Source organism: Brienomyrus brachyistius, chromosome 19 (assembly GCF_023856365.1).
Source record: "Brienomyrus brachyistius isolate T26 chromosome 19, BBRACH_0.4, whole genome shotgun sequence".
In the NCBI taxonomy this organism is placed as follows: Eukaryota; Metazoa; Chordata; class Actinopteri; order Osteoglossiformes; family Mormyridae; genus Brienomyrus; species Brienomyrus brachyistius.
Window position 1 is genome coordinate 11,384,381 of NC_064551.1, and position 23,508 is coordinate 11,407,888.

The 23,508-nt window shown below is 43.8% G+C and overlaps 3 protein-coding genes across 3 annotated transcripts in view; 2 read left to right on the forward strand and 1 right to left on the reverse strand.

Moving 5' to 3' along the window:
* LOC125714718 (cysteine-rich motor neuron 1 protein-like) overlaps window positions 1–7,176 on the forward strand; it is a 52,026-nt gene extending 44,850 nt beyond the window's left edge. The window contains exons 6-12 of the mRNA XM_048985610.1: window positions 1,394–1,606; window positions 1,854–2,081; window positions 2,547–2,756; window positions 3,267–3,458; window positions 4,557–4,664; window positions 4,752–4,933; window positions 5,691–7,176. Coding sequence (XP_048841567.1) covers window positions 1,394–1,606; window positions 1,854–2,081; window positions 2,547–2,756; window positions 3,267–3,458; window positions 4,557–4,664; window positions 4,752–4,933; window positions 5,691–5,837 — 1,280 coding nt within the window. The 3' untranslated portion in view covers window positions 5,838–7,176. The remainder of the gene's footprint in view (window positions 1–1,393; window positions 1,607–1,853; window positions 2,082–2,546; window positions 2,757–3,266; window positions 3,459–4,556; window positions 4,665–4,751; window positions 4,934–5,690) is intronic.
* A 3,840-nt stretch (window positions 7,177–11,016) lies between these two features.
* riox1 (ribosomal oxygenase 1) lies at window positions 11,017–20,133 on the forward strand. Its single transcript, XM_048985623.1, has 15 exons — window positions 11,017–11,151; window positions 11,469–11,597; window positions 12,012–12,184; window positions 12,920–13,019; window positions 14,171–14,284; window positions 15,218–15,324; window positions 15,836–15,943; window positions 16,075–16,109; window positions 16,713–16,891; window positions 17,162–17,266; window positions 17,404–17,545; window positions 18,186–18,306; window positions 18,544–18,643; window positions 18,936–19,022; window positions 20,013–20,133. The coding sequence occupies exons 1-15, from the start codon at window positions 11,080–11,082 to the stop codon at window positions 20,079–20,081; spliced, it is 1,641 nt and encodes a 546-aa protein (XP_048841580.1). The 5' UTR covers window positions 11,017–11,079; the 3' UTR covers window positions 20,082–20,133.
* A 1,885-nt stretch (window positions 20,134–22,018) lies between these two features.
* Window positions 22,019–23,494, reverse strand: LOC125714728 (NADH dehydrogenase [ubiquinone] 1 beta subcomplex subunit 1-like). The gene is made up of 3 exons (XM_048985627.1): window positions 23,394–23,494; window positions 22,365–22,509; window positions 22,019–22,273 (listed from the first exon to the last, which is right to left on the reverse strand). Exons 2-3 carry the CDS (start codon window positions 22,502–22,504, stop codon window positions 22,237–22,239), a joined length of 177 nt encoding a protein of 58 aa, XP_048841584.1. The 5' UTR covers window positions 22,505–22,509; window positions 23,394–23,494; the 3' UTR covers window positions 22,019–22,236.
* Between the last annotated feature and the right edge of the window lie 14 nt (window positions 23,495–23,508).

Here is a 23,508-nt window from a genome sequence, read left to right on the forward strand (position 1 = left end):
GGTTAGGCACAGATCAGATGTATTCCCTTAGATAACGTGTCCTTGGGCGAATGTGAATGCATGAAAGTGTCCCTGTCCTGCTCTCTGTCCTCTCTCCCACTCTTCCTTCACTTCTTACCCTCCTCCTCTTTCTGGCTCCTTCCTCACCTCCTACCCTGCTCCTCTCTCCAGTTCCTCCTCTACCTCCTATACTGCTCCTCTCTCCAGTTCCTCCTCAAGCTCCTATACTGCTCCCCTCTACAGTTCCTCCTTCACCTCATACCCTGTTCCTCTCTCCAGTTCCTCTTCTGCCTCTTACCCTGCTCCTCTCTCCAGTTCCTCCTCTGCCTCTTACCCTGCTCCTCTCTCCAGTTCCTCTTCTGCCTCTTACCCTGCTCCTCTCTCCAGTTCCTCCTCTGCTTCTTATCCTGCTCCTCGCTCCAGTTCCTTTACTGCCTCTTACCCTGCTCCTCTCTCCAGTTCCTCCTCTGCCTCTTACCCTGCTCCTCTCTCCAGTTCCTCTTCTGCCTCTTACCCTGCTCCTCTCTCCAGTTCCTCCTCTGCCTCTTACCCTGCTCCTCTCTCCAGTTCCTCCTCTGCCTCTTACCCTGATCCTTGCTCCAGTTCCTCTACTGCCTCTTACCCTGCTCCTCTCTCCAGTTCCTCCTCTGTTGCTTACCCTGCTCCTCTCTCCAGTTCCTCTTCTGCCTCTTACCCTGCTCCTCTCTCCAGTTCCTCCTCTGCCTCTTACCCTGCTTCTCTCTCCAGTTCCTCTTCTGCCTCTTACCCTGCTCCTCTGTCCAGTTCCTCCTCTGCCTCTTACCCAGCTCCTCTCTCCAGTTCCTCTTCTGCCTCTTACCCTGCTCCTCTCTCCAGTTCCTCTTCTGCCTCTTACCCAGCTCCTCTCTCCAGTTCCTCTTCTGCCTCTTACCCTGCTCCTCTCTCCAGTTCCTCTTCTGCCTCTTACCCTGCTCCTCTCTCCAGTTCCTCCTCTGCCTCTTACCCTGATCCTCTCTCCAGTTCCTCCCCCACCTCTTACTATGGTCCTCCCTTCAGTTCCTCTTCTGCCTCTTACCCTGCTCCTCTCTCCAGTTCCTCCTCTGCCTCTTAACCTGCTCCTCTCTCCAGTTCCTCCCCCACCTCTTACTATGGTCCTCCCTTCAGTTTCTCTTTCTCTTCTTATGCTCTTGCTCTCTCCAGCTACTCCTCCACTTCTTACCATCCTCCTCCATCTCCTATTCTGCTCCTCTCTGCCTCTCCACCGTACCTCTTCTCCTCCTCCACCTCTCTCCTTCTCCCCTAACCTCTTGCCCTGCTCCTCCCTCTGGCTCCTTCTCCATCTCTCATGCAGCTCCTCTCTCCTCTTCCCCTGCTTCACACCTCGGTCACCTCTCTCCTCATGGGCTCCGCTCAGACCTCGGCACAGCTGCTCCCCTGTCCCCGGCTGTGGTGGGCCTCTGTCTGTCAAAGGATGGCCGTCAGCATGGTGATGGTGAGACCTGGCACGACGGCTGCAGGGACTGCTACTGCCATGGTGGCCAGGAGATGTGCTCCTTGATCTCCTGCCCTGCACTGGCCTGCCTCAGCCCCACCCTTCAGCCAGGCCACTGCTGCCCTTCCTGTCCAGGTGAGGCTTTTCCTGCAGAAGGCAAGCAGGATGTGAGACTCACCAAACAGACATTTAGTCCTATCATTAAACATATGGCTTTCTTTCCTAGGCTGAATTTCAGTGCCGTAGTCATTCTGTGAAGCTCAAGCTACATTACATCACTGGCCTCTGCCACAGAAGCTCATTAATGGATGGGATGAAGTTGCGCTGCATTTGAAATGGTCATATTCTTGTGACAATGTGTGCTTTTCATGTCCCTCTTAAGGTGGCCCGCAGACTGAGCAGGTGTCCCACAGACCCCTGCTGAGGATCTTGCCAGTGTGCCTTGGCTTAGACAGGGAATACTTTGCAGAGGGGAAGACTTGGAGCATTGACTCCTGCACCCAGTGCACCTGCCTCCGTGGTCAAGTGTTATGTGAGACCAAGGTGTGTCCACCCCTTTTGTGCCAGCGGCCAATCAGGACTCAGGATTCCTGCTGTTCACAGTGCCCAGGTAGGCATAGTCGCCAACTCTGTGTTGCACACTGAAGATATAATACAACAAAAGTGAGAATGGCTCCGGGAAGGAACTGGGCAAATGTAGGGTGAACAAGATAGAAAGATGAAAACAAAAACAGAGTTGTTTCGCCGAGAGCGTGAAAGAGGATGTGAAGGATTTAAATGGAGCTTGAGTCGGGAGGGCTGTTGAATGAATGAATGAATGAATGAATGAATGAATGAATGATGATGAATGAGTGTTGGGATTCCAGGAGAATTATGAGGATGGAAAGGAACAAAAAACAGAACTGTAAAGGAACAAAGGACAGTTGGGGTGAGTCAACAGAATGACCCCACTCACCCTGAGATTGCCATGCCCCCACCCAGAACAACATGCTGGTCACATGTACTTCCTCCACCAATCAGAGCCCTGTGGTGTCTGACATCATTCACAGGACTTCCTGTTGTTGTGTGTTTCTAGGTGACCCCCTACCGGCTCCACGCCCTAGCAACAGTAGCTGCAGGGATGAGGTAGGGGGTGTGTATGGCGTGGGAGAATCCTGGAGGCCCGACCCGTGTTCGAGCTGCGCCTGTGTCGACGGGGCCATCAAATGCCTGGCGGAGTCCTGCCTGCCAGCCTTCTGCACGGACCCCGTGCTGCACAAGGGCCAGTGCTGCCCCCACTGTTTGGGTGAGCTGCACATGGGACAGGGAGGGGCGTCATGGATGCATTAGGGCTCATGTTACTGTCACTTGCAGAAGGGTGGCATGGTGCGGTTCCCATCAGCAAGCACCACACAAACACAGACATCACTCACCTCTCTGTCATTTAATATAAGCCTGTTGGCTTCTACACACAACATAACTGTCAGGGAAATAGCTTGCTGTCTCTTTATAGACCAGTGCGGACTCAACAGGCACATTGAAGACACATATCTGAATGGGCACATTTCCCACTTTAAAAAAATGATTATTTACTGGTTTAGTAGGCACTTCATCCCATACAATACAGCTGGGTATTTCAAAGCAGTTAAGTACCCTAAGTAGAGGTGCAACAGGAAAGCATTGAGAGTTTGAATCTGTTTGTTTCAAGTCTGAACCTCCTTTAAAGAATGAATCGGTGAATTAGTAATTAGTAATGCCCACTGTGAAGGGCAGGTGAGGTTTGTGTGTTTCTGAGGGCCTCTGTTCACTTGGACAGGGGATGTCGGTAGGAAGGCCGTGTGTCACTACGGTGGGGCCGCCTACGCCGATGAGCAGCGGTGGCACGTGGACGACTGCACGCGCTGTTACTGCCTGCAGGGACAGACGCTCTGCTCCACCGTCAGCTGCCCCGCCCTGCCCTGCCGCAAGGCGGCACGTACCAGGGGCCGCTGCTGCCCCATGTGTTCAGGTGAGGGCAGAGCAATACAGATTTTCGGATATGGAAGGACAGAAGGATGGTGGGAAGGGTCATGTGACACGAGGTCAAAGGGCTCATTCACCATATATGGGGATAGGGTGCTTTCAGGATCTGTTCCAGCATTTTCAGGGTTTGGGTTTGCAGTTCATTCCACTTCATTCTACCATGAAGCCAAGTATACTGAAATGAACAACATTAATAATTAGTGCCTAGGTTTGGGTGTTATTCTTTACAAATTGATCTGATGCTGTAATTTAATGTAACACTGTGTGTTAAAATGCAGTGAAATGTAGGGAAACCTTTTTAATGGTCACACTGGAGGGGCCTTGAGACTCAGAACCACGGAGACCCAGTCATTAATTGGTCAGGAGACACTGCACAAGGCCCATTACTTCCTGTGTGACGCCGCTAGCAAGCAAAGCCTCTAAATGCTGTGAGAGTCGCACAAAATGGAGACTAAAGGCTAGAATCAGCTCTTCGCTGTGTGGCAGAGGGGAGAGATCACAAAAACTTCTCCTCTGCTTTCACATCTTTTAATTCTCTGTAAGAAGCCAAAGGCTTCTTTAAATGCTCTCCATGCTCTGCATTATACCGCTAACACACCTGTTCTATAAACAAGCCAGGAGGTGATTTATCATAAATACAAATTTATGAACATGTTTAATACCTCAAAAAATTCCTGGGGCTAAATTAGCCATTGTAATTGCTAATCAGTGGCACTACCCACTGAAAAGCCACTCACTTGCATAGTTAAGCATCTCCTCCAGGAGAATACAATGTGGATGGAGAGAAGCTGGACCCCACTCTATCTCACAAAGCATTTTATGATATTATTTCTTGTTAACCTTTTGATTTAGTGTGTTTCTTTCCTATTTAAATGGATTTAGCTCACCTTGTTCCCTGAGGTTAATGTGCATTTAATCTGACAATCTAATTATAATCAGAAGTAAAATTCCTTGCCTCTATCATTTCAATTACCATTATATTTTAAAAAAACACTTCATGTTTAAAACATCTATATGAAACACCTGCTGTATGAATGATGTGAGCAGTGAACTTCTTTGTGTTCGGACCTTTGTCTCCCTTCAGAGAGTCTTTCTGCAAGTAATTCCAGAGCTACGGAAGTGCGACTATGGGATGGCCTGATAAAGCGGTATGCCCCGCCTCCAGGGGGCGCCCTGATGGTACCTCTCAATGGTAAGGAACGGCCTTCTCCACTTCTCACTCCTTGTTGTTTTTGTATGAATAGGTGCTCCACACTGCATCTGTGCTTTTTCATTACAGGGGGGTATGGTAGCCAGCAACACTTGGAGAGCCAGATGCCAGGGGCCAGGGAGAACAGGCATTTCTCAGCGGCCTGGAGTGCATTACCCATCCTGGTGGTATTTATCACCATCGCCGCCCTCCTGGTCATCAATAAAAAAAAGAGACGGATCGACATTCTTTGCTTTTATAGAAATAAACAGGTAAATATCTTTGACTTACAGGCACCATGGTGGCCCTGTGGGGGGGGGGGGGGGGGGGCGCTGTTGTCTCACACCTTCACAGTTTAAATTATGCCTCTGCTCTGCATCTGTGCAGTTTACGTGATCTTTCTGTGTCGTCTGGGTTGCCACCTGCAGGCCACAGACATGCAGTGAGGCTCATTTAATTATAATATTAAATGTAAGTGAAACGTGTTACCAACCTACAGTGAAGCAAAAAGGTGTTTATATACGTTGTTGCATTTATTTTTTAGCTTATTGTTTATCCTGGTTAGGGTCAGTGGAGCCAATCCCACTCAGCACAAAGCTGGGCTACCGCCTGGCTGAGATGCCATTCTATCTCAGGGCACATACATAGGCTATGGGCAATATAGGGGGTTTAATTATTCTCACAGTTTGACTTTGAAGGCAAGATTCAAGCCCAACCCCTGATGTACAAGGCAACACTGCTACCCAATGAGCCAACATACCACTTGTGTTTACATGTTCCATATATTACTTTTTATTTATATTATGTATTATATTTAATGCATTTTCATTGTATAAGGGATACATACAGTATTTATGTTTTTAATCTACGACGGTGTGTTCTTTGGCAAAATCAATCGATTTGACTTTTTTTTTTTTTTTAGTAAATACATCAGTAAGCATGATACTCAGATGTAACAAAACTAATACTGTTACCATACCTGTGTCCCTGTTACACTTCCGTCACTCGCCGCGATGGCTAAAAATACAGGTAATGTGGACGGCACACCGTGAGGGTCTCCAGACGGATCCTTATCGCCCACTCCGCCATGCCGAATTTAACTCGAGATATGGTGGCGCACGTGAGGTGCCAGAGCAGAACAACCTGCAAGATGACGGCTTCTATCAGACCGTGTGATCGGACCAACGCCGAGAGGCTCCATATGCTAACTAACTCTACCATCTGAAATAAAACGATAAAAGTACACTCGGAGACAGGGGACCATGCGTTGAGCTGAAAATGATGACGGGTAGCTGTGTCACAACGTGATAAGTGACACATGAGCCTACGTTTCATGAGGGTGACTCTGTGAACACCAGCGGATGGCATCTATCTCCTCATTTATTTTGTTCTGGGATGTATGACGTTGATCCGGCGACTCCGAGATCACAGACGTGCTTCAAAACATATACATCACTGCTCCCGTTAATCGGCACGGAAAGGTAAAGCTTCGTATGTCTTCAAAGACAGAGCTACCAAAGGTCTGATGTCTGAAGCAGACACGGTGCTTTGAAATGTTCACTTTCTAGCCCATTGCTGCCCAGCATCTTAAGGCTGATTCTGATTCTGTTTATGGTGGGGCTTATGTTCGATGGCACGTCCGATCGTTTATTCCATCACCCCCTTTCGTTACTTTATGATAAAGACGTAAATGTGTCGGTTGGATCTATCTAAAGTTCAGCTAAGAATTTCAATAAAGTTGTAACCTTTTTTGCTGTAATAAGTGACTGCAACTAAATTTGTTTAAATTCACTCGGTTCGCTGATTGCTTTACCCTTTCAGTTTGATATTTTACTGGTACAATTCCAGTTAAGTAGGCTACTTTACCCAGGACAATGTAACAGGGTGCCTACTTATCTGCATACTGTTATTGTCTATCGGCAAGGCATCAGTGCTTCAAGTAATTTAATTTGACCACGGCAATCATTAATTGCAAATTTTCACACATTTTCTTCAGTTTAATAACACGTGCGTCATTTGCAATAGGGTTTATCATCAAACTTCACATAAATACAAACATGCCTCCAAGAGATGCAAACGTTTACTATGCCATATTAACTTTATATCACATTACCAAACTGTTCAATATAGATTTTCTATAAATGTTCGTGAGATTTTTATTTATGTATTTATTTTTGGTCATAATGTTGTGTCAGTATTGCAGGTTTAACGCTCATGGTGTAATACGCACAACCAGACGAACACAGAGGAGGAATATGCAACAATTTGGGTTAGAAAATAATTGTCGGATGTAATGGTAATTATTACATTACGTTACAATTTTCCATGACTGAAGGTACAAATAGAAATTTCATAGTAAGATATTCCAGGTGTCCTCATGAGAGGTGTGAATAATCGTGTTAAGACAGCAGATAATAGCAGAGGTACAGCAGGGCCTAATCATGGAGCTGTGTGAATGACAGCTGATATTTTCTGTGGATCCTTTCTTAAATGTCTGACACAATGCATTTTTTGACTTGCTAAATGTGGTGGGGCAGGGGTGGGGGGGGGGGGGGGTAAATGCCTTACTTTGAGAAGGGAACGTGGCATAGATGTGTTTTAGTATTTATTTGAGTTTAACATTTGTCATAATATTCGTCAAAAGCCTATCCCAGCCTGGACTGAGAGTGCAACAATAAAACGTCTTTGAAGGCTAATTGCTGAAATTGCTGTTTCTTTGACTGCTTGTCTTTGATTTGGTATTTCTACTGATTAAATCTGAAGAGGCTGTATATATTGAAGGGCAAAATGAGTGTTAGAAATAGAATAAACTCTCATATGTATTTTCCAAACGCAGGAACCTAATTTTCTGAAGTCACTCTACATAAAACTCCTTTTACTGTAATCCAGTTGTGGTTGGCTAAATATGGCTTATGAGCCAAGGTTTTATTTATAATTATTTAGGTTCATAAATATCTAACCATCCATCCACAGTTAGAGTCATGGTAGCCTGGGACGCATCCCTGGAAGACTAGGGCATGACACACCCTGGATATGATGCTAGCCCGTCGCGGGGGGCTAGCATCACACAACACAAAAGGAACTGGGACCTTTATTGTAAATACGCACGTCATGCGCAAAAAAAATCTTAGGTTAAATGTCACTCATAATTTCATACGAAACCACACCGCCACGTCAAAACATTGGAGGATAAATGTCTATTTATTTAGCTATTTGTTAGTTATTGGTGGTGATCGATAGTACAGTACAAATACACAGCCTTATATTTTTATTTTACTAATATGTGACCCGCCACATGTTCGTGATTCTTATTAAATCTGGCCAGCAGATCGATTTTTCATTTTCTACCGAATAAAAAACAACGAAACGTTATCCCACTAATAAGCGTTAGCAATTAAGTTTCACCGCTGGCACTAATGATATTACACAAAAGTATATTGGTTAGCGATCACATTTTCCGATGCAGAAATATGGAGACACAAGCAAAAAAAAATTTATTGATTAATGAAATGTGACTGGGGTACAAAAAATAACTCCATCTGTTAATTTTTTACTCTGCCGCATCTCTTTTTCTGCACTTTGCGTAACTTCCAAGTTAGCGTCGGTGTTTGTGGTCACCAATCAGCAAGATTTCACTGTAAGCGCGTCCTCGGTTCTTCGTATTCGAATGAGTACCGAGTAGGTCCTTAAAAAGAGTTCCGGAGCTGCCGGCGAGGAACTACATTCGGGCCGAGATCATGCGGTGTGAGCAAGAGAAAAGACCCTTGTTCCAGCAAAAAGTTCTTGTTCCAGAAAAAAACGTTCCGCCGGTGCGAAAGCGGCTATGCACATACACACACATGCTCTCACACACTTTTAATTCCCATGTCAGCATTACGGATTCTAGTTCTCCAATATTATTATTTTAGACAGAAAATAAAGTGTGTCATTTACCAGTGAGCCATAACAATAACTGTAATGGACACTGATATGGAGTGAGTTCCCGAAGGCTTCTTAACGCTACGTCATTTGTAAGTTCTATCTTCTAACATAGATCTTACGAACAACGTAGCTTTAAGGCGGCTTTGGGAAACTCACTCATGATTTTCAAGACTGTCTTTTCAAAAGAAAATCAGCGAAATCAGCACGAGTCACAATTAAGGTTTCTCAAGTGGAAGCAATAAATGTCAATTTAAAAAAGGTAAAATGTACTGTACTCATTCATTTTTATAGATTTAGCTGGATTTTTTTCTTTTTTCTCTTCATTTCCATTATTATATAACGACCAGAAGGACCCTTCATGAAATTCTTATATCAGTCATATACTACTAAATCAAATGAGAAGTTGGTGTTATATCTGTTACATGTAATTGTATGTTTATGTTTCCAAACACAAAAGTGATCTCAATTACTAAACCCTGATTCCTTCAGAGTGCTGGGAAGGACCAGCTTTAGGAAGCTAACCCTCCCCATTACTTATGCTATTGATTGCAACTACATTCTGGAAATTAGTGATTTGGCAGAAGTTACAACATGAATTTCAGAAAAGATGTCTTAATGCGTGCTATCACAAAGACTAGGACAAAGCGAACCAGGAACACAAAAAGAAAAAAAAGCTCAAATAATGTACCGCAATATAAACATGCCAAATAATATTTGAATAACAAACTTAATTTAACTGGACATCAATTCTGGATATATGCCAGCATATATATGAAAGCAGGGTTTTTATTTTGCTACTCAGGGGAGTATTACTCTTACCGTAAATACTGTATTATGTTAAAACAAAGACTTTATTGATTATTTCTTATATAATTACCTAGTAATCCAGTTATTTTATGTACATCGACAAAATATTTACAGGAGCATAACACAGTTAAAATGTGTAAGTGGACTAATTTAAGAATGTCTTCTCTCGCGGTGCCTTCGGTCCATTTTACTCGTCTAATAAAAATAGATGAGCCATTTGTTTGTGAAGTTCCTCAGAATCGATGGGAAAGCTTGTTTCTCTAATTCAAAGAGTAAACTATATATTCTCTCTACATATTAATATATCAAGTTGTGTCTTATTTGTGCTCATTGCTGGCTGGAATAATTGTTTTATAAATAACTTGTGTAAAGGGTGACTTTCTTGTAGGCTACATCCTTGGTGTCATCTCCAGCGCTTTGCCTCATCAATATTATCTACTACGGATAAGCCACCCGGCTGAGGACATACTCACACTTGTCCCGCTTGCCTTGTGCTGCTCCGGAACATTATGCGCTGCTCTGGCAGTTTTTTATGTGTTTATTGACCAGATAAACAGAAGAAAGAAGACACTTGTAACCTTCCAAAGATGGTGTAAATCGTGTAAAGTTACATTGAGCTATTAGGCTGTTTGGATGGGTATTTATGAATCAGTGATGGAGGGCAGAATCCAAACTCTTTGTGAATAATATAGCAGACTCAGTTACAGAACAGAGTGAAGACCCGAGAAAGTTTACAGTTATCTATTGAAAAAATACAGATAGTGATCCTACTCTATTCTGCCAAAAGCACTTGGTGGTGTACCCTACTCCTTGTCAAGGTGTTATTGTGACATGAAAGAAAGATTATTACACCAGAATTAGACATCCTTTTGCCCATCCATTTTCTGAAACCACTTAATCCCAACTGGGGTTGTAGGGGGGACAGGAGCCCATCCTGGGAACAATGGGTGCAGACAGGAGCCAACCCCGGGCAGGCGCCAACACACCACAGAGTGCACACAACTGAAGGGTCACTTCAGACTCACCAATCCTGCACACTTTGGAACCGTGGGAGGAAACCGGTGCCCCTGGCGAAAACCCACATGAACACGGGGAGAGTGTGTGAACTCCACACAGAAAGGACCCGGGACCCATCCCAGGACCTTCTTGCTGTGAGGCAGCAGCGTTAACCACTGAGCCACCCCATCCTTTTTGTACTCAGTCAATATAATATTCTAAGTAACTGATATAGTTATCGTTTGGTTCAGCTCTAAACCATTTCAATTATGTCATACTACACGCAAACACAGTGGCAAATGTTCATTATCTTCACTAGCACGTATTGCGTCAGGTAATGGGACAAAGGCAAAGAATAAACTATAACACAGACAGAATACATACATTTATGGACCAAGGAACTGAAACTTTTTACATCAACTAGTACTTCACAAATAATTACAGGATGCATCCTGATATGCATAACCAGTTTACAACTATAGCTGGAAATGTGTATTTCACTGTTTGAATAAGCGACAGCAGCTATGAACTACACGATTCGTTATGTCGATTAAAACTGCCATATAACGTCAGCGTACGTTGTTGAGAAAATCGCCGTAAAATATAAAGTGTAAATGATCAGAAACATAAACGTCATAAAGTGCGCTCATAATTTACGTCGCTATGTAATGACGTAGACAACTGCGACGGAGTGATGGAGAAAACACGTGTGTCTGCTTTTGCGCTATACCAGACAGTTTTAGAAAAAGATCAGTCTTCATTAAAGGTATGTGAAGTACTCTGACATTAGGGCACTATTTCGAGACGTCCTTCTGGCATACGTGTTTTATTTAAGGCATCAATATAGTTTTAACTGGCTAAGATTCTCTGGTCAACATGTACTCCCCGCCCCTGTTCTACAACATTTTAATTTTAAAAAATGTTGAACCATCTCATTTATTTCTGTTATAATTTTTCTGCAGTCCTTCTTCATTGGTTATTTCCCTTTCTTTGGCAGAATATACAAACATTGAATAACTTAAATGTGTATTCTTGTCTTTCCAAGTGGCTCCGTTTTTCTAACTTTTTTTTCAATAATTCGAGGTTGCACACAAGAAAAAAAAGCATAACGAGAATGCTCGGATTTCTAAATCAAGTAAGAAAACAAAGAGAAAGCAGACTTCCACACTCGTTGTGAGAGACGTGGAAGAACAGATCGCAAAGTTGGAACCGGTAAGTGGTGGTGGTGGGGGGGTGGTATTAACCCATAGTCTCCCAGTCGCATTTTTGAAGGGCAAAGATGGCAGTCACTCCTCTGAGTAATTAAGAAGTTAGGAATTGCTCGGCTGAATGTCACTATTAAAGAATGAGCGTGTCGGGTCTTCTGACTCAATTTGCTCCCTGCTTGCCTTTAAGTGAAACAGTATCTTTCAATTTCATGTCAGAAACAATTAAGTACCCACTGAATAAAATATCGATCTGAGATTTTTTATATTCACGGGTTTTGTTTTTCCGTGAAATATGGTGGAAGTCATTGCTACTCAGTTCTTTATTGTATAAAACGATCTGCAATAAGCTGGGGTAGATCAGTTGTAAATGTGAGAAGTATTTTGGTCTCTCTAAACAAAGAACCATTGCTATGTGCAGCCCCATTCTTCTGCTCTGGAGGTGTCACATCTACTGGCGAGCAGAAAGGGGGTTGAAGGGCCAGCCCTGGACACCTTGCTGGTGGATCTGGCAAAGATTCAGAGCAGCAGGGAGAGGGCCAACCGGCTCTTTGACTGGCTGATCCACCCTGTCCCCGCCCAGAGCTTCTTCAGGTAGCCAGCCTCACATTGCTTGTTTTCAGAGGTTTTCTGCTGTGCTTTTCCCAGCATGAGCCTCTCTCTGCTGTTCCTCCTCTTTTGTACTCCTTTATTTTTTGTCAATCCCAGCATGAGCATCTCGGTGATTCATTTATTCTCTGTCATTTGGTCCGCCCCCTACTATGGCCCCGACCTCCCCGGACAAACATCATTTTCGCATCCCCAAATCCACTTAATACTGATTGGTTAGATGTACGAAACATGCATATGTGGTTTTGATTGGGTTTTGTTCAATGGTTCAGCAGCATGTTCTGCTCGCAACTGCTAACCTTTTTGTCAAAGGACAGGTCTCTCCTTCTTGTGGACAGTAGACCACCATTCCACAAACAGACTGTTCTTTTAGTGCACAGAATAGCTATGAAGCAGAACCTGCTACCTTTACTGTTGTCTTGTATATTTAATAGGTAATAATATTCCTAGTGTAACTGGATTAGTGCGTTTGATTTTACCCAGTAGATAAATAAGTTTAATTTAATTTTTCATCTTTCCTGTGATGTACTTCATTTAATAATAAACACTTCCGTATAGCAAAGTAGAGTAAGAATAATCACTGTCCGTAATTGTTCATTATTACCACGCATGTTTCTGTACTACTCCAAACATGCATAATTAAAAATGGAAATATATTTGTGTACATTGCATCTGACGTCTAAATGCAGTTTTTCAGAAATGCTTTTCCATGGTTTCCAGAGAGATGTGGGAGAAGAAGCCAGCTTTAATCAGACGTCATAATCCCGAGTATTACAACGGCCTGTTTTCTACCATGGAGTTCGATCGGATTTTAAGAGAAGTAAGTTTGTGTAGCTTCAGGCTGTACTCACACTAGATGATCTGTACTGTCGCCAAGCACATTTGACCCCCAAAGTCTAGTTCGTTTGACTAGTGTGATTGCTAAACTATGTCTGGGCCAACAGTTCAGCTGGATTTAGGCATGGTATGCATCTAGTCTGGTTGCTATCTGTACCCTGGTATGGAAAACAGACATGATGTCAATGATGCGACTGACAACACGCATGCACACTATACATGAACCGAACATGGATGGAACAGATGAGGTAAGCTGTACAGATTAGGTAAGGTGTACAGATCAGGTAGGCTGTACAGATCAGGTAGGCTGTACAGATCAGGAAGTGTGTCAGGCCAAAAATAGCTCCAAATCAGCACTTTCCTTCCTATGTTCTCTTCAACACAAAAAATGTGCACGTTCATGACAAAAACATGCATGGCCCAGGGAGATTTAAATGGAAAAATATTTTGGTGAATAAGCAGATATACTCGTACCAAGTGGATTGGTAGCTAAACTAGACTCTGCTTTCCCTTTACGCCATCTTTCTGTGGCAGTTTGTTTTAAATCAAAGTATTGTATGATACCATAATATATTAGCTTTCATCACAGCTTTCAATATTTGTTCTGGATGCTAGAAAGAAATTGACCGAAAAATAATTGTTTTCTTATGTCTTTATTTGTCTGATGTCCGTTTTTTTTTGTGGGGGACTGATGCCTTGGGCTTTGACTCGTATCTAGAAAAATAATTGTATTAAATGTCAAGCTGCCTGACGGCAATAGTGTATGACCTGTCTCCACGAAAACAGATTGGCAGACGAAAAGAAATATTGTCTCTATAGATCACACATAAAAGTATGTAAGAAATCAGTCATTTTAATTACTCTGTCATACTCCTCGCTGGGTGTCTTGGGAGGGGAAAAAAACTTCCTGTGATGTCATGTTCATTCCCCGTCTTTATCCGATTGTTTGCAATTAGCAACAATCTACTGAAATGGAAATGATGCACAAATTTGAGTACAGGTACACATGAAATGCCCCCTTTATTCCTTTGAGACATGTCTGTTGAGCCACACACTGCCCCCTACTGGTGGCTTTATCCAAGTTATTATTTTTTGTCCTTAATATTCTAATCCTCTTTCTGTGTTGCTGCTCAGGATGATGTTCAGTTTGGAGTGAACCTGGACGTCACAAGTTACACTAATGGCCAGAGAGAGACCCACAACCCCCCCGGGAGAGCTCTGCCTTTCGCTGTCTGGGACTTCTACAAGGTACTCTCTCGTGGGCCCTTTCCCACGGACATTTCCTCTGGGCTCTGAGGCATGTAGTATTTCTATCAGACTATCATCTGCTTCTCACTCAGTTGCTTTTTCATTATAAGACATTATAAGATCTTCAGAAATGGTAGATATTTTGAAATGAAAGAGACTGGTGTTGGATATGTTTTTACGGTCTTTCCCGCATTGCTGAAAGCCATGTTTGGAATGTTGATGGCTTCCTGGCTTTTTATGCATTTCTTTTATTCACCTTGTGCCAGGCTTTTGTGGAAATGTGGTAATACGCTGTATTGCAGGGTTTCGGCAGTCAAACTTCGAGTATTTCATCGCCAAAATGTAAAAATTCCTGAATAATGATGTCTTTCAAAGTACTGTCAAAATATTGTATGCTGCGGTATAATGTCTGGACAGTATGAAGAATTGTAGTGCATTACATTTGAACTGGGAAGTCAGAATTCTGACTCAAAGTCAGTGAACCTCTGCAACCCTCACCTCAGAATTCAAGATGGCTGCACCTTGCAACAACAGAAGTGAAAGCTGTTTATTAGCGGTTACGTCTAATTTGTGGCCCATTAAATTGGTCGTACACGCAGAACTGTCCGACCGCTGTCTGTGGATGTGTTGCTATGATGTTTGAATGTGCAAAATATCACGTAATGCGTTAGGGTTGCAGTTATCAGCTGGTATTGCTGATATCGGCTAAGTGAACCTGGCTTACTGATTTTGTCATACTGGAACGTGGTTATCTTCTAGCTCCAACTTCCGACCTCCGAGGTAAATGACGCGCAGCATTAAATAACGCCTGCGTTTAGCTCTTTGTACCGGAAGCTTCCATCTGAACGCCTTGTGGCTTCTGCTCGCCTGGAATCTCCTAAATGGACCCCTGGTTCTCCCTCTCGTTGCCGGTGGCTGCTGTGGACCCCCCAGCGTGGCTGCTCCCTTCGCATGCTGAACCCCCAGTCCTTCTCGTCCACCGTGTGGAACGTGCTCTCCATCCTTCAGGAGCGATTTGGCTCCATGGCCGGCGCCAACGTGTAAGTTCAGACGCTGGCTGAATTTGAGCAAGAGGTCCAGCCCTGTGCTGGAGTCCCGCCTGCCCCAGGGTTTGGCTAATCTCTAACTCTGAGTATGACCCTCTGCTTCCCCGTGATATGAGGATTTTTCAAATTGAAGAGTTCTATTCTCTAACATGACAGCTTCTTCTTGCCCCCTAGTATTAAATTGTGAGATTCTGCCCATTTAACGTGACCCAAATGTTTCACCGTAGGAGGCCATGGCCCCTCGGTTGGATTCCTTATATATATTTTTTTTGTTGAAAAAACCTTTCCTATTAGTTCCTTTTCTGCTGAAAACTTCATGTTGATTGGTTGCCTCTCCAGTGAAAAGAACCTTACTGTTTTCTGTTATTTGATTGTGGGATATTGTGTGTTTGGGCTACACAAAAACATGTGCTTATGCGGATGGGTGAGAGGGTGGCTCCCCGTAGGAGACGTGCGGCCTGTGTTTAGCGTAGCCACTCAGCGTCAGGCCCGCCTTCTCTTTCAGGTACCTGACGCCTCCAGGAACGCAGGGATTTGCTCCCCACTACGACGACATCGAGGCCTTCATCATCCAGCTGGAGGGCAAGAAGCACTGGCGGCTTTATAAGCCCAGGTGAGAGGCTGGTGATTGGGCAAAGTGCTGCAGATCCGGACATAATGTAATGTAGCGACGAGTGAACAATAGGTGGATGAAGAGTAAAGCTGCGTGTCACCCGTCACTGAGAAGCCTCTGCTGTTCCGCAGGTCCGAGGAAGAAGTGCTTCCTGTGCTCTCCAGCCGTAAGCGCTCTGCCGCCCATACTCACATGCACGCACACACGCCGGAGAGGGAGACTATTCATAGCCGTACTCAGCGGCAGCGTACGCGGAATAACGCGGGGTCACAGGTTCACGCGATGGCAAATTTGAGGACGTGAGATGAAACGGCCCCTTTGATAGCTGCACGTGATGGCGCCTGTTGCTAGGTTACCTCCGCGCCTGTTGACGAGCGTGTGTGCACAGAGGTAATTTGAGGCCTTTCACAGCCTGCTACGATACCGAAAGGATAATTGCATTTTTCAATCCCTCCCCCCCCGATGGCCGAGCAGGCAGGACCTGCGGTGAATTAGAGAACACGTAAATACTCTTTGTCAATCCCAGTCAAGCCCAACAGCAAAGAAACTAACTGGGAGATGAAGGGAGCTTCACATTCTTGTAGCTGTAGGACATCAGACAGCGTCTGTGTATGTGGGCCATGCGTTCTCTTTGATTTTCTATAAAAATGTATAAGAAAAAAACCAGTATGGTGTTTTTAATAATGTATTTCTTCTTGGTTGGACAGAGAGGAGTTTACAGACAAACGCAGTGACTCCGTAAATGAAACAGAGTCTTGTCATTTTGCAGCCAACTTCAGCCAATCGGAGATCGGCGAGCCAATCTTGGAGGTGGTACTGGAGGCTGGCGACCTCCTGTACTTCCCCCGCGGTTTTGTCCACCAAGGGGACTGTCTCCCCGATGATCACTCGCTTCACATCACCATTTCTTCTTACCAGAAAAACAGCTGGGGTGACCTTCTGCACAAGGTGCCCTGCTCCCTCATTTTGTCATTTTATTTTATGTCTATATGAGACATTTCCCTGTGTATCCAGCTCTAGTTCTTAAGCAAAGGATTTTTCGTGGACTAGTGCACTTATTAAATAACTGAAATCAAAAATATTTGTGAACCATAAAGGAAATTAAACAGCTAAACTTAAAATGGAGATTACGCATCATGCACGTACTTGTCTCTGACTGATAGAAAAAAAAATGGGTGTATCACTGGTGTCCCCTAATGGCCATATTGTGAATGACAGCTTGTTCCAGCTGCCTTGGAAATGGCCATGGAGGAGGATGTGGAATTTCGAAAGGGGTTGCCGCTGGATTATCTGACCTACATGGGGGTTCAGAACTCCGACAAGGTGCGAACAGTGTGACATTTCGGTTACTGATAAGGCCGCTTTGGGGTAATTCTCTGCCCTTTTCCCCTCCAAATCGTACAGAGTTGTGGTGAAGATGAGTCTGCTAATGGGCTCTCTGTGTCTGTCTGTGGTACCAGGAGGACCCGCGCAGAGCCCAGTTCACAGAGCACTTGCTGAGCCTCATAAAGAAGCTAACCAGTTATGCCCCGGTGGACGCCGCGGTCGACCAGAAGGCCAAGGAGTTCCTGCATGACTGCCTGCCCCCATTGCTCACCCCAGGTACGGCCTTCCAACACCCCTCCCCATCCTACCCAAGCCTTTCTGGGACAACAGGAGATTGTCAGATATAAAGGTAATTCTCTGCAGGCCGTCCTTAGGCAGGTTCTATGTCTGGGCTGAAGATAAATCAGATGGGTGGGTGGAGCCTGTGGTTTGAGTGACAGGTCATTATGGAAGCTGTTTTTCAGCACTCTACAGTAGGAATCTACTCAGTGGGTGGAGCCTGTGGTTTGAGTGACAGGTCATTATGGAAGCTGTTTTTCAGCACTCTACAGTTGGAATCCACTCAGTGGGTGGAGCCTATGGTTTGAGTGACAGGTCATTATGGAAGCTGTTTTTCAGCACTCTACAGTAGGAATCCACTCAGTGGGTGGAGCCTGTGGTTTGAGTGACAGGTCATTATGGAAGCTGTTTTTCAGCACTCTACAGTAGGAATCCACTCAGTGGGTGGAGCCTGTGGTTTGAGTGACAGGTCATTATGGAAGCTGTTTTTCAGCACTCTACAGTAGGAATCCACTCAGTGGGTGGAGCCTGTGGTTTTAGTGACAGGTCAGTTTGGATGCTGTTTTTCAGCACTCTACAGTAGGAATCGAATGTGTGGAGCGTGTGAGTGACAGGTCAAGCCTGCTGTCATTTGCAGAGGAAAAAGCCTGCAGTGTGCAGGGAGCTCCAACCAGATGGGAAGGTGGGCAGGCCCTGCAGGTGAAGGCACACATAAAAGCTCAGACCAAAATCCGGCTGATTCGGGATGGAATTGCCAGGTACTTCTTCCTTTTAGAAGCTTTCTGGAAAGCTGTGGTCAACCAGTACTTATCATTTTTAACTTTTATTTATTTTACATTTGTGTATAATTATCATCATCTCGAACACCAGTAAATGTGAAGTTTGCGTAAGAGTAATAAATATGCATCCATCTTCTGTCTAGTCTACTTAGTTTTTTTGTTATCAAGAGGATTTTCTCTGTGTAATCTGAGAAGTCTGTATTTTCACTTTAACAGGTTATGCAGTGAGGGAGACGCAGTCTTTCTGCATCATTCTGTGGATAATTCCAGGGTTTACCACAAGGAGGAGCCAAAGTGCTTTGAAATAAACCCTGAGGTAGCTGCCTTCTTATTTTATCATGCAGTGCAGTATCAGTAAGTCGGAATGCTGTATGAAACGCTACAGAAAAGGCACCATCCATTAGCATTATCACACTTTCAATGCAATGAAAGCTACAAAGAAACACAAATGTGTATATATTGACTGTTCACATGTGGCAGATGGTGTGCTGGGTAGGTGTAACGTCATGACGGCTGAAGATGGCCTGGGAGTGATCCCTCCATCAGTGTGCCTCAAACGCCTGCTCAGTGCTCCTCCCAGGCCTGAAGTCAGCCCGCTTTCTTAACAGCACACGGATGGCGTGGAGTTCCTGATCCGCTCCTCTCCCAAATTTGTCTCCGTTGGCAGTTTGCCATGCGACACCATCGAAGACAAGGTAGAGTTTATGACTGGTATGCACGCGCACACACTTGTGCACACACACAAATACACACAATGATGTTTGGCTATGTTAGACTAGGACTTGGCAATTAATTGAATTTCAATTTCACTTCTGATTTTGGCTTCCGGCGATTATCAAAACAAAATCAAGATAAAACGATGTTTGTCTGACATTTCGTTTTGCAGTGATGTTCCCGTTTTTGTCTTGTGTTCGAAATCCAGCCACCCCTTTCTAGTGCCTTAATCGTTTCTCAGTTGAATTATAGACTTCAAGGAAATCCACCATTAAAAAGATAAGATTTTTATTTTTAAAGTGCATGATATTTCCAAAGTCAATGAGCAATTGTGTTAAAGAATTGTGAGCTTAATATTGACCAAAATAATCGCGATTCTGATTTTTGCCATAATCGAGCAGCCCTGCGTTAGACTAGCTGGATCTGATGTGTAAATATTTTTTATCATGGGGCTCATTCAGGACCCCCCGTCAACAAACCCCACCTGTCACAGAGGGGCGGCTATAGATCTGGGTGGGTGTGACTTACACCTTGAGGTTGGCTTTAATAGCTTTAACACCTCCTAATTACCCCCTGCTTCACTTTCCAGTGGCTTCAAAACATTTATAGCAAATGCAGGCAAGGTTTCTTAATATGACAGCCTTCTTAGTGCATCTTCACTCATCTTGGGTTATACGCGTAATAAATAAAGTTTGCCAGCTTCAGACTAGTGTGTATACCGTCCCTGGATCCAGTGCAGTGGTGCCAGTGAATCTTCATGAAAACTCTCTGGGTGTTGGGGATGCCCTGTAGTGTCTCATCCCAGGCGATTTCGATAGCATGCGGCTGTGCTAAAAGGAGATCCGTTCCAAGTGGCTGTACTATACTGTTTGCACACCTTTGTTGATGTCACCAAATTCTTGCAGTGTCATTTCTGGGTTCGATGGTTTCTCCGTATGAGTGAGTCTCGTCTCCTTCACCCTCTGTTCCAGCTGTCCCTGGCAGAGCTGCTGTTTGAGAAAGGACTGGTCCAGACTTCCGGGGCCTTGCTGTTCTCATGATGATGGTCCTATGGTGTATCTGATTGTATAATAAAATTCCAAAAAACGGGTATTGAGGGTCCTGTTTCTTGAACTCCATGTTCCAGAAAAGCAAAAGGTACCGATTGACTAATCTGAATAACACACAGATTAACCCATGTGTAAGTGAGGTCAACAGGAAAGTTTTAGCAGTTTTTGGTGCTGCGAAGCTTCAGATGTCAGTTTGAGATTGGGAATTTACGTTATGAACAGCAGCTGGGTAACTCCTATTGATTCATATTTTATAAAACATATGAATATTCATCTTGGCACTAAAGTACACAAGGTGGCCCCACTTGGTTCCTTAATGAGATCAGGCTTCTGGAGGTGAACAGGTGTTTGGATCAATTCTATTCATGGATTCAGAAGTTTTAAGGAGTTGAGTCAGCAGCTAAGGTGCCTTAAATGTTGAAGCCTGTAGTTTGTTGCAAAAATGCAAATAAGCAATTATTCTGATTCTGGGAAGGGTGCAGCCCTTGCCGGCATAAAACACTTTAGAATTAAAGGCTGGATGTTTGGAAATAAGCAAGTCTCCCTTTTCCCAAGGGTCCTCCCAGCTTAGCTAACAAAACGTAACCCGCTCTCTGCTGGCTACAGGCACTGCTAAGTGCTGTGTTCGTATTCTCTCACACAAAAGGGACTCATTACAGTCCCTCCCTACATATTGATCACCATGATCACAATAACACACCTGTTTGCTCTTCCCAACAATATTAATCTCAGCTTTTTTAATATAAAACGTATGCGCAATGTATAGTCTCTCTTCCACCGCACATACATCGATGAACGTTAAGCTTATGTGGAATAAAATCACACCCAGATTTGATTTATAGACCCATAAAGTTCCGCGCTTATTAAAATGTTTTATTATGAATGGCTGTAACATATTTACTGTCATTCTATCATTGCTGTATTCTTCATGAGGCCAAAATGTTTCTGAACTTCAAAAAACCGCTGTAACCCTTTTCAGACTTGCCTGTGCTGGAGAATCAGGAATACGTCTCCCTCAGGCGGGATGATGATGTCGTGTCAGTCGCTGCCCGATTTAATGCACCGGGAAGCTGTTTCTCCCATCCCCACTTCAAACATCTTTTGATGAAGATGGCACATTGTGTAATGACATCACCTCACGCCTCCAGGGTTGAAATCCTGCCTCTGCACCACGTATGCAGTTTGCACTCTCCTCCAATGTCATGTGGGATCCCTCCATCAGTCCAAAGACATGGTTAGTCTAACAGGTGCCTCTCTATTTTTGGCTATATTTATGTTTGATTGTGCGTGCCCTGTAATGCACTGGCGTTCCATCCATGGTGTCCCTTGCCTTGGACCCCTATGCCTCCTGGGATAGACTCCCGACTCCCAACATGACCCTATATTGGATAAGTGCTTGGATAATGAATAAGAGCTTTTTATGAATGAAAAATCTTCACATCAATGTTCTTTGAAATTACAAATGACAGCATGGTGTTAATCTGACCGCTTTCGAGCACTCTGCTTATAGAATACATTGTCAGTATCGGGAGGGGGGGCAGGATCCATAAAAATATTCTTATCTTTGAGGTCTATTTTTACATTTCAATTAGAGACTCTGTAGTTCATACACGCTTGCGTGGGGGAGGAACCACTTTGGCAGGAGATTCTGAAGAAGGCTTTCGAGCTCCATTACATCACTACAACGCTCCGAGCCTGCAGATAACAAGGCAGGATGTGATGCTTAAGGGCACATGTGCTGAGCAAGGGCCCGGCCTGTCCCTTAGGGTCCGTGCTGAGAATGAACGAACTGCGGGGGAAACACAGTGCAAAAAAAAGCCCTTAAACATGTTCTTCACCCATTTTAAAACTAGTTTCATAGGATTTCAAAAGGAAATGCTTTTCCTTGGTATAGCAATGACAAATCATATTACACACACCAAATGCAGTTTGTTTTGGCTAATTAAAGATTTATATACAGCGTTCACCATTTCCAAATACACCTAGGACCAAGTACATGTTTTACTAACTTCATTTTAAACTTTGTCTTCTATTACATAATGAAAAGCATCCTTTTGTATGTCTGTCCTCCCAGCAGGAATCAGGAAACAATGGTGATTTCTACGGTGATTGTGTGAACGTTAAATATTTCCCTTGTCCAGACAGATCATTTCCAGGTAACTTCTTCTCCTGGCTTCAGCTCCCTATAATTAAGAAGAGAGATAATGGCTCTTTAGGTCTGTATTAAAGTTGCATATTTACAGGGCTCCCTCATAATCGACACCTGCAACCGACCTGCTGTACAGTGCGCTCTTGTTCCTGAACGCTGTGAGCTTCTGGTCATTCATTCTGTCCAAGTAGACGCCGATCACAAATCCAAGGGGCACTAGCACGTTGACCCAGTGGTCCCGCAGCATGGACGCAAAGTTAACCATTTTTCCTGAAGAAGAAATAATAAAATGCATCCTATTTCCTATTACATACACGTCATAAAAAAATTGACAAAACTTAAGTACCAGAAATTAAAAGATCTCGAGCTTTACAACCATGTCTCTTAAAAAAATATTAATTTACACATTTAATGCTAAATGTTGATTTCTGTCACACACACACACACACACAGTAAACAGCGATATCTGAGGTGTCACTAATGACTAACATCCAACATCGATACAATTCATATGCCGAACTTCCAAATGATTTGATATTTAATTAACCAACATTAAATGAGTTCCTTCACTTCTACGAATTAATGACAAAAATGTATGTGCACTTTGCTCTGCTGTACTTAGAGATACACACATCTAGGGCCTTATTTCTCAGGGCTTTGATATACAAAATCTTAATGTAGGTCGAAAGCGGTAACAAATCCGTAAAAACAGTTATTTGCCATGGATCACGTCTCATTCTGCACAGCTAAACAAGAACCACCTTCAACTACTACAGATACGAGCCTTAAGTAACAACATCGGTAAGCAGCTTCGATTTCACCAGGGACTTGAGAAGTGGGCCATTGAAAGAAAAATCTGCTTAGCTGTATCATATGCTGTTAATTTCAATCACGTCAAATTTAGCTATTTAAATTGTTGACATTTGGCATATTCAGATTTTGCAAATGAATGATATTTTGTTGCTAATCCACTCCGTATCAATATGGCTGAGTTGGCTCGAGATGGACAGCCTAGTTAGCAATAGATACCGAGCAGAATAGTCATGCATCTCTTAAAAATCACACAAAGCAACATGCCAACATACGTAGGACAGAATATATTAATTATAAATGGAGCATTGAGAGATTAATGCAGATATGCGATTAAACTTTACCTTAACCTCCAAGTTCACCCTCGTTTGTTATCTAGCACTAACGGCGGAGGACATTGGACTGAACCAACTCTCGAGGAAGCTAATTTTTGGAGAGGCTCCGTAATATACCGTGCGT

What these genes read in the sequence shown, in the direction of transcription:
- riox1 (XM_048985623.1), top strand. Translation starts at nt 11,080, where the DNA reads ATGGAGAAAACACGTGTGTCTGCTTTTGCGCTATACCAGACAGTTTTA. An exon ending in TCGATCGGATTTTAAGAGAA is followed by an intron (nt 13,020 to 14,170) that starts GTAAGTTTGTGT and finishes GTTGCTGCTCAG; the next exon opens with GATGATGTTCAGTTTGGAGT. An exon ending in GGGGTGACCTTCTGCACAAG is followed by an intron (nt 16,892 to 17,161) that starts GTGCCCTGCTCC and finishes TGTGAATGACAG; the next exon opens with CTTGTTCCAGCTGCCTTGGA.
- LOC125714728 (XM_048985627.1), bottom strand. Translation starts at nt 22,504, where the DNA reads ATGGTTAACTTTGCGTCCATGCTGCGGGACCACTGGGTCAACGTGCTA. An exon ending in AAGAGCGCACTGTACAGCAG is followed by an intron (nt 22,274 to 22,364) that starts GTCGGTTGCAGG and finishes TCTTAATTATAG; the next exon opens with GGAGCTGAAGCCAGGAGAAG.